This window comes from Halichoerus grypus, chromosome 3, assembly GCF_964656455.1.
Source record: "Halichoerus grypus chromosome 3, mHalGry1.hap1.1, whole genome shotgun sequence".
Classification (NCBI taxonomy): Eukaryota; Metazoa; Chordata; class Mammalia; order Carnivora; family Phocidae; genus Halichoerus; species Halichoerus grypus.
This window is the reverse complement of record NC_135714.1, coordinates 41,122,052-41,132,029: the sequence shown is the minus strand read 5'-3', so window position 1 is coordinate 41,132,029 and position 9,978 is coordinate 41,122,052. Positions and strand designations below refer to the sequence as shown.

The 9,978-nt window shown below is 48.9% G+C and overlaps 1 protein-coding gene across 3 annotated transcripts in view; it reads left to right on the top strand.

The window, feature by feature from the left end:
• The first annotated feature begins 1,749 nt into the window (after window positions 1-1,749).
• Window positions 1,750-9,978, top strand: part of USP46 (ubiquitin specific peptidase 46) — a 54,859-nt gene continuing 46,630 nt past the window's right edge. The window contains exons 1-2 of one of the 3 annotated variants that reach the window (XM_036093040.2): window positions 1,753-1,982; window positions 4,128-4,431. In XM_036093040.2, the coding sequence (XP_035948933.1) occupies window positions 4,414-4,431 (18 nt within the window). In that variant the 5' untranslated portion in view covers window positions 1,753-1,982; window positions 4,128-4,413. Of the gene's footprint in view, window positions 1,983-4,127; window positions 4,432-9,978 lie in introns of all 3 variants that reach the window. The other 2 variants (XM_036093042.2, XM_036093039.2) reach the window with 2 other exon arrangements.

The following is a 9,978-nucleotide window of genomic DNA, read 5'->3' as shown; positions in this document are numbered from 1 at the left end:
CTCTCTAGGCCTCTTATCCCAGCGGCCATATTGGGTGTCTTGCGGTCCTCTACTCTCCCGCGGTGCTCTGCCAGCTTAGCAGACCCACTTCATTTGTAACATGTGGCTGACGCTGTGGAGGTAGGACACCTGACCCTCTAAGCCTTCTTTTACCCATCTGCAAAAGACAGTAATAATCATCTGATGTTTATGGTGGCACTTGAAGGTCATGAATGTAAAGAACGTCATGACTGACAGTGGTAAGAAATCATAGTTAACTATTATCCATCAGTATCTTTTTGGAAAGATGTTGGCTGAATGACTTTATAAGCAGGTGTATTACTCCTTAAATCCATTGAAATATACAGAGTCACCATGATACCGGAGAACGTCACTCAGCAGTTGTCTTTTCTTTACACCCCAGTTCTGGAGATATGAGCAATCAATGGCCCGCATACGTGACACGGATAACACTTCATAAATAAGGGAGGATAGGAATCATATTTTCCCAGTATGTTAGCCTTGGTTAGAAAAAAGCTACCTTCAATTATATTAGTTTCTCTTCTAATTCAATTTGTCATTAAATATATCGGTTTAAGGATTATCACGGGTTCCACTTGTACGGTACGACCTCTGTTGAAAGCACTGAACTGCAACTTTGTAGAATTGTTTCACATTCAGGAATTGGCTTCTCCACTTCCGGTGAACAAATTGGCTAAACCGTGTAGATTCGCGCTTTGAGCCAGAAGCCACGACCTTTTATGCAGGAAATGTGTCTAAACCGATGCTGCACCCTTCTCAAAACCTAAAGAGGTTGGGTCCCCGAGACAGGTCTGTTTTTCTCGATGCGGAAAAGTTTGGTTCTAGGTCTATCCGGATTCAAATCGCTCCTTGGACAGTCTCTAGTCCTCACCCCGAACCCAGACTTCTCTTTTGTACCTGCTAATGTCACAATTGCCCGAGCGCGCCGTTGCTGGCCTCCGCCCAAACCCAGATTTCTCTCTCCTGCCGGCGCCCTCTACCAGGCAGGCGGCCCGCCGCTGGCCAGGGCTTTCCGACAATCCCATGTCCTGACCCCATTTACTTCTTGGGTCCCCGCCGGTGCCATCTGGCTGGAACCACGGGGAGAAACTAAAAGTTGGACGTAGTCATCCTGCCCCTTGCCTTCTTCACTCGCCCCAAATGCAAAACCCGGGGCTGCTGGGGGACGAGCTGCTGGAAGGAAAAAGCTTAGACGGGAAACGGCCTCGCGGCCCCGCCGGCCCTCTCCGCGGCGCCCGCCTTCCCCAGCCCGCGGGCTGCAGGAGGCGCAGCCCCTCGAGTCGCCCAGCGCCCCTAGGCCGTCCCTGGTTCCCCGCGGGCCCCTGGCGGCGGGCGCCGCCGCGTCAGGGTCAGTCCGGGGGACCCGCGAGGCGCGGCTGCTGCAGTCACGCGAGCGAGGGCCTGGCCCCGCGCTAAGTCCAACGAGGGTGAAGCAGGAAATAAAGAGGCGACGAGGAAGGCCGGGCCGGGGGGCCGGGGGGCCCGAAGCCCGGGGGCACGGGCGCAGGAGCGGCGGGGCCGGGGCGGGGCGGGGGGCGGGGCGGGGGCGGAGCCGGGCCGGGCGCGCGGCGGGAGCGCTCAGAGCGCGGGCTGCACGCGGCGCGCTCGGGCCGCTCCTCCTCCCCGCGCCGCCGGCCGCGGCCCAGGCTCCCTCGCTCCGCCACTCCCCGCCCCTCCGCTCTCCCTCCCGCCTCCCCGCCTTCCCCGCCCTCCCCGCCTCCTCCACCTCCTCCTCCTCCTCCTCCCTCCCTCCTCCCTCCTTCCCGGCCTCCCTCTCCCAGCCAAACTGCAAGCCGGACCCCAGGCCGCCGCCCCGCCGCCGCCGCCCCGCCGTCGCCCGGCCTCCCCGCGAGCGCTCCACCATGGACAGTCCTGTTTTCACCTTATAAAGATGGCGGTGCGGGATCGCTGCAACCTTTAGACTAATGACTGTCCGAAACATCGCCTCCATCTGTAATATGGTGAGTGGCGGCCGCCGCCGCCTCGGGGGTCGCGCCCGAGGCGCGGCGAGGCGAAGAAAGGGAAGCCCGAGCCGCACACCCGCCGGGCGCCGGGGTGGGGGCGGGGGGCGGCGGGGTCCGCGCCGCGCGGCCAGAAGTTCCTGGCCCCCGCGCTCGGCGGGCGGGCCGCAGCCCCCGGGGAGGGGCCCGATCCCCCGCCCCCCCTCCCAGCTCCGGGACCCGGGAGCTCCCCCGCCGGTGCTCGGCCGCGCCGCCTTGCTTCCGCCCTCGGGCTGCGGTGGAAGCGTCTTGGGGGGGGGGTTGGGGGATAAGCTGGGGATGGGGGGCACCCATCCTGCCCTTGCGGTAGATAAAGCCCTACCGGTCTTTCTGACCGCCCTCGTCTCATTTTGAGTTCGCTCCTTAAACTATATTTAAAATTCACTTTGCAAAGGCAATCGGTGTATCTGGAGAAATTTGAAATGTAATAAAGCTGTAAGGAAGTGCAAAATTGTGGTTAGAGAAGTGAACTTCTCCCTGGTTTGGGAAGCACGGTAATTTGTTTTGGATGCCTCAATTTCCCCACCTGTGAAAGAGGGACAAGGTTATTTGGCAGTAACATTTGGAAGCCCGGAGGGTGGGGCCGTCTTTGGGCGTGGAGGAGGTCTCCAGTTATCTTGCCTGATCTACTGCAGACCCCTCAGAGGCTGGTGAGCTGGTCAAAGCAAGGGGACATCATGGGGCTCTGGTGGGGCTGGGTCCATGATGTGGTGCTCAGTTAAACTTGGGTTTCTCCCATTGCTCTCCCTTCCTTTTCAGTTTTTGCAGGAAGAGCCTCCAGCCCTTGGGTTCCCAGGGTGCAGCCTGCAGGCACCCCCGCTTGTCAGAGCTTTAGGAAGCTCAGCTTGGCCCTGGAATAAGGCAGTTGCCCTCCCGTGCAGGGTGAGAGTGTGTGCCTTGCCGTCACTCTCCAGGGTCCCCTTCCCCTTCATCAAAGGGCTACTCTCCCAGCTGGAACACGTGTTCATTTAATGCCAGTTTGGGGAAAACCTCCCTTGAAGCTAATAATACAGGCCCCTAAAGGGAATCTGAGAAGGCTTGATTGAGAAACCTTGGGGTAAGGTGATCTGGCTGCCCTTCCCCCTTAACACAGCTTTTTAAATCTTCTGTCCCACATTCTCCTGCACGATTAACACCCGGCGGTGAAGGAGCCCTGTGTTAGCTCAGGGGTGGCATCAAGACCCAGCGGCGCGGGCTTCAGTTTTCAGCACCGTTGGCCATTGCTGCCGCGGTGGCTGGGGCTCCCCAGAGTGAGAGCTGCAGGACCAGTTAGATGTGGTGGGTGGCTCCTGGAGCCGTTCCATTTCCTCTCCTTTCCTTCCTTCTCCACGCAGAGACAGGTCTCCTGCTCCTTCCTGTCGAGTGGCATTAACGTTGGCTTGGTGCAGTGAGAAGGTGATCTCTTTCTTCTCGCTGTCTCTCTCTGCTAAGACCAGTTCCTGAGGGGCACCAGGAAACCAGAGCAGCTCTAATCCTCCTGCTCGCCTGCTGTGTGGCCTTAGGCTTATGGGGCCGCGAGGCATGGTCCCAGCTCTTGGTGGTGGTCCTCTCCTGCCTGTGTGTGCTGACGCCTCTCTGTAGTGAAGTAGCCTGGGAACTTGAGAGCTTACACGTCCCAAGAGGAAGCCAGCGTCCAGCTCCCCGCCCCCCCGCCGCCCCCCGGAGTGCGGCTAGGGCTTCCTGGCACACCTAGGCAGGATGTCACAACCAGGTTCCAGTAAAACTCAGGGAGGCAGGCTGCAGGGGAGGCATCACTACTGGGTCTGCAGAGTTGACACCTCATGTGGAGTCCCTGAAAAGGCACCAAAGTTAGGCTCGACATCCGGGTGAAGTGAGGAGCTCATAATTCCTAAGTAGGGAGTTTTCTGTTCGTATTTGTACACTGTGTCTTGAGCAAGTGCAAGTTCTGGTTCTAACATGTACCAGCTTTTTGTCCTTGAACAAGTTGCTGTCTTAGTTTCCTTACCTAGAAAAAGGGGGTAACAGATATCATTAGGCTGTTGTGTTAAATGAGCTCCTGCACTGCAGGGCCTAGCGCATAGCAAGCGCTCGGAGAGGGCTAGCTGTTACTATTAACATCTTTCTCATTATTATGTCACCTTCCAGTGGTTTAAAGAACGATGAAGATGATACGCTCTTGGAAGCAGCCACTAATATAAACAAGCCCACGTTCACTTATGCAAAGTTCATTTATGCAAACCAAGCCGAAAGGCAGTATACAGAGGCTGAGATGTGAATCCTTAACCCCGCCCCTTATAAAAGACTGCTCAGGTCACCCCTGCCCCTCCCCGTCTCACTTCCCACGAGAGAACGCTTGGTGATGAGGAGTCTGCTGTCTTTTCACCTGATCAATGTACATTTTCACCAGACCCCTCTTTAGATTCTTCACTGGATGATGAATTGTTTCCAGGTAGGTCTTGTCTGAATCTCTGTTTACTGTTTGGTTCCTCTCTGGGGCTCTAATTGGTCCTTTCCACTCCTAACATGATTAGGGCCTAGCTGGTTTGCGTAGCTGTAGTAAGAGCAAGTGACATTTTCTTTTAAGCAGCTTGTTTGGCATATTTTAAACAGGCTGATGTGTCCAGAAAGGGTGTTAAAAGATACTGTCCTCCCAGGTAAGACTTGAACAAGCCAAAACCTAGCCTTGAAAAGCAGATTTGTTTCCTCTACCAGACAGGAAAGGACCCAGCAGAGCAGAAACAAAACTTGTAGCAAATCCTTTATGTGATTGAGGAATGAGCACCTTCTCTTTCCCTCACACTTCTCCTGCCTGTTTTAGATACGGGGGTGTTGGAAAATACCCACATCCCTCTGCTTGTCGCCTTACATACTGAAGCTTTATTGTCCACTGGAAGTTTAATGCTAGTTCCTATTTGTTTGAGTTTTACGTTCATGTGAACTCCTGCCGCAGTGATTCTTGATCAGCTTGCTTGTGTCAATTTAGCCACAGGGTGTCTGCTTCAGAGATAGGAGAGCTTGTTTGGCTAGTGTGTTGTAATTTGTAAAATGTACGAGCTGCTACCAAGCATGAGGAAATGTCCCTTGTTGATAATCCTCTGATTTTTGTCCAGATCAATGGATTTAACTTCTTACATATTTTTATGACCCTACAAATGGAAAGTCCCCTCCCCAGTTTGAAGAGCTTGAGAAATTTTCTGAAGGGGAAGCATTTGCTCTAGGAGAAACCAGATGTGTCCTCTAGAAATGTGATTTGTACCAGTGCAAATTGGTCTGAATCATCAAATCTTCAGTTCATTTGTTAATAGCACTGTAAGATGTACCATCGAGAAAATGCTGTGTGTCAGATAGACTACGTTTTTGTTCCCGTAAGCAACCATTTGTTGAGGACCTGCTATGTTATGGTTGGCATATACCATGTGTAGGTGCCTCGTAAAAGAATGGGGCGAGTCCCTATCCCCAAGGAGCTCAGCAGTTTCTTACTTTGTGGGCGTAACATTGGTAAAGACTAAACAATTTCAATATGACGTGTTATCTGCACAGATAAAGGTTGAACAGAATCTCAGAAGCAATACAGTGAAAAGACTGATGAACACAGCAGGACATTTCTTTAATATAATTTGCATTTGACCAAAGTTTGATTATTTTTTGTTTTGTATGAGGACGTGATTCTAGTCAGTGTAACTTCGACCTGGCATCTGTGTCCCAGGGCCTGTCTGAGCAGTGAAGCATGAGTGGTATGGTAACTTTGGACAGATTGTTGTATTTCTTGGGACCTGAGTCTTTCTCACCTTGTAAAGCTGATACATTTTTGGGGGGCTGTCCAAAGCTTCTTAGTGAACAGTATTTCTTAGAGTCTTTATAAAAAAAATCTCCTTCACAAGATGGGGCAAGCATCTGCGAGATCAAGTCAAGGCAGTTTGTGAAAAGTCTGATGAAGAGGGAGGGACCAAGTTGTCTAGAGGTCAGCGAGCTGGTCTACAGTCCATCCCTGAGGATGCTGCTGTCGGAAGCTCGTGGAAGGATGTAGGCTTTGAGGATTTCCCAAAAGAGGGTGCACCCAGGGTGGGGGCAGAGGGGGTGGTCTACGGCCAGTGGGGTCACTTTCTCTCTCAGTCTTCTTTGGGCCAGTGGCGCCTACCTACTGTTGACTGACCAAAGGTTCCAGCACACAGATGGGAAGTCTTGTGGAAGGCAGAATGTCCTGTGAGGACGGAGTGGTGGGCCTTGGCCTCCCCAGCGCCGCAAACCACGGGAGAAGTACCAGCCCCTAGATGGGGACTGACCTGTCTCTACTTCACTTTGAAACTCCTCCACATAGTATGTTATGAACCAAGCACTATAATTTTCTTTTTTTTTTTTAACTGTTTTATTGACCTACATACTTGTCACATATTTAAAGTGTAAAAAAAAAAAAATTCCTTCTCTTAATTGGCTCTCAACCATTTAAAGACCTAACTACCTTATTTAAAACTGTGTTGAATTTACCAGATATTAGCATTTTAGTATTCCTTGAACAGTCCCAGGATATTATTGGACACCATAGTGAGTCCCATATTTGAATTGTTTTAAATAAATGAAGTCTCCCTGTTAGTAAGGGAAGGTAGAATTAGTAAAAATTGGAAACAAAGCTAGAGGATTTTATAGAGATCGTTTTATCTTGCTAAGTCAATCACCGGAGGCAGTATTTTTGAGACTAGTTGGAAAAATTCTTTAAAACTAGTAAAAAAGTACATATATCTTATAATTTGGGAGAAGACATAATTTGTCTCTTCCTCTAGTATTGTTACTGTTGCTTCCCATTCTTAAAGATAATTGGAGACTGTAAGCTTAATGTGTCATCTGGGAGTGGTTAAAGTCATGTGTGAGGGTCTACTGTGATAGTTGTCAGATTTTAAAAATTGCAGCCTGGGGTGGGGTGGGCTGATGTTTAAAGAAAAATTCTCTTCTTCTGGTCTCTTGGTGTAATATGTAGATGTTTGTGTTGGGTCAGGACCTGACAATTAGGCCTATAGATTTTTCTCTGTTTTTCCTTGGAATCCTAGAGGAAAACAAAGTTGAATGCCAATATTTAGTTAGCATGAAAGATTGTAATATTATTTTCTAGATATCAACTTTTTGTTCCAGTTCACCCATACAATAAAACCTATTTATTTTTTAACTAATGTGGAATTTTGGTATTTTGGGTTGTAATTGAAAGTAATTATCAATTTTGGTCCTCTTAGCAATTAAGAGAAATTTCTGTAGTTTACGTGTCCCTTTTTTCCCAGCCTTGTGTGTCTAGTTCCTTTAAATGACTTGAGGCTCTACAATAGCATTTAATTCTGTGGTATCATCAGAAAGGTATCTCCTGGTGGTTTTATCTCTAGCCTACTCATGGAGCCAGCCCAAAGCAAATGGACTGGAAGACTTTGGTGTCTTTTAGTCTAGTTAATGCTTCTGGCCTAAATATTTTAATGCACATTCTTATATCTTCAATTGTGGTGAAACCAAATGCTAATCTAAGAGTTTGAAAGGCCTTGTTTGTCTTTTTAAGAGAAAAAGCCCCCCCAAAATGAAGGAGCAAATACTTTTTTGAGACAAATAAATTCTGTATCAATAGTCAACCCTGGCATTAAAAGCTTTTTGGAATGTTTCTGTTCTGAGATTGTTGCCAAGAATTTGGGGTATGTCATAAGTCGTCGATATGAAATTTTACTACAATTTTAAGAATGGTTCTTTGTGCTGGATATTTGTAAGAGTGTGGAAGAAACCCCATTGGTTCTCAAAGCTTCACTTTCCACCTGTCGGCCCAGTCTTCTGCCCGTCCAGTTCTGATGCCACTTTCAGAGCCTGATAATGCTTTAAAGTAGTTTAGACTTGGGACTCTGGGTGGTGGTAAATTTCAGGCACACAGAAGAATATGGAGAATAATAGAGGGAACACCCGTGTGTTTCCATCCGCCACCCAGTGAAGAAATAAAATATTACAAATACAACCCTTCCTCATCTCACTCCCCCTTCCTCCAGACAGTGACTGCTGTTCTGAACTTGACGTTTATCATGTGTTTATAGACTTTTACTAGATATGTATGTCTGTGTCCATCAACCAGGTATATTATCATTTTCTCATGTTTTAAACATGCTCTCTGATTTTGAACAGCTCCTCAGTTTGCTTTTCCTTAAATTATGGCATTGAGATTTATCCATTAGAATGCATGTGATTCTAGGTTATTCACTGCTCTATGATATTCCATCACGAGTGTGCTACCATGTATTCATTTTATTGTTGATTAGCACGTGGGTTTCCCATGTTTTGTGTTTGTTGTGACAGTTTTGAACCTGTCTCCCTGTGCCTATGTTTGAAGTTCCTCTGTGGTATATACCTTGAGGATAAATTGCTGGATCAAAGGAAATGGGCATCTTCAACTCTTAATATATTGCCAGATTGCGCTCGAGAGCAGTTATGCCACTTTGCAATCCCCCCAGCGGTGCTGGGGGGCTCCAGCTGCCCCATGGGCTGGCAGACACCCAATATTGTGAGTCTTGATGTTTTGCCAGTCTGATGGGTGTGATTTAAAATGTTTACTTTCCTGTTTACTAACAAGGCTGAATATCTTTTCATGTGTTTCTGGGGGCTGGGGGGCGGTTTTAATCCAGGGACTCCGGAGCAGTTTTCCAGGGCTTGAGAGTCAGGATGGCAGTGTTGCTTTTGTCTGAAAATAGGGAAAGGGAGGACGCAGGGAAAAACTGGGGGGACCAAAGAACAAGTCCAGAAGGGTAGGGAAGGAATGGGAGCTAGAGGTTGAGGGAACGATAACAAGGAGGTGAGAAGGTGCAGGGAAAAAAATGACAGACTAGAAGTGAGAAGATACATTCATTAAGCTTTGAGAGTAAATTTGGGATACATTATTGTGCGGGCCACGCCTCTCCGTTCAAGTTACATTGTTCATGCTTCGTGGAATTGAAATTGGCTTCGGTGAACATCGGGTCTGAACATGGGGTCGGGGCCTCTTCTGTTGAGAGCAACAGCAAGGCTGGGCTTAGGGAGTTTTCCTGTTTAGCCAGTTGCTTTTTGAAGTTCTTTTAGAAAGGCAGTGAGTGTGTCTCTCTGGAAACGGTGCTGTAGTGAATGTTTTGGCTCTTGTCTTCTTTGCACACGTGCCTTCATTTCTCCAGGATGTAGGCCTTGAAATGGAAGAGCCGCTCGGAGGATGTGCCTGTCTGCAGCTTTCCTGGGTGTTGGCCACCTGGCTCCCCAACATGGTTGCATGAGACGGAGTTTTTTTGATGTGCAGCTTCTGTGGCCCTCATCCCATGGTGGACAGGCTGTAGGTAGGTCTGGGGTGGGTTTTAGGCACCTGTGATTTTTTTTTTAAGTGCCGCAGCTGATTTTGATAAGCATCTGAAGAAGCTGAGAAACCACTGTGTTAGATGGGCAGCTCTGCAAGGACAAGAGCTGTTTAACTTCTTTGCTGCTGATTTCTCAGCAATCAGCACAGGGCCTGGCACATCTGTGCGAGGTACTCAACAAATGATTCTTGGAGAACTGAGTGAAGAGCTGTAGCTTGCTAGAAATGGAAGAATTGCTGTGCAGGAAGGCAGTGCTCCTCGGGTTTCGTTGTCCACAGGAATTACCTGGGGATCTTGTTAAAATGCAGAGTCTGCTTCAGTAGGTCTGGAGTGAGGCCAAGATTTTGCATTTCTAGCATGGCCAGATTCTCTGGGCTTGGGGAGCACACTTAGAACAGCAAGTCCCTAGGGCGGAAAAAAAGAAACCGATTTCTTTCTTCCCTACAGCTTTAAAGCGGACAGAGTTTGGGATTTGGAATCCTGCTTGGTAGATCTCGAAGCCTGTTTCCTCATCTCTATAACACAAAGAGGCAGATGATAAAATACCTTTCTCACAGCATTTTTGGGAAGAATCTAAGGAGATCGTGCTGCCTATGGAAGCATTTTGTGAACTGTGATGCTCTCACACACATTACGTTTTGTAATTCTCATTCTTTTAGGGAATTAAT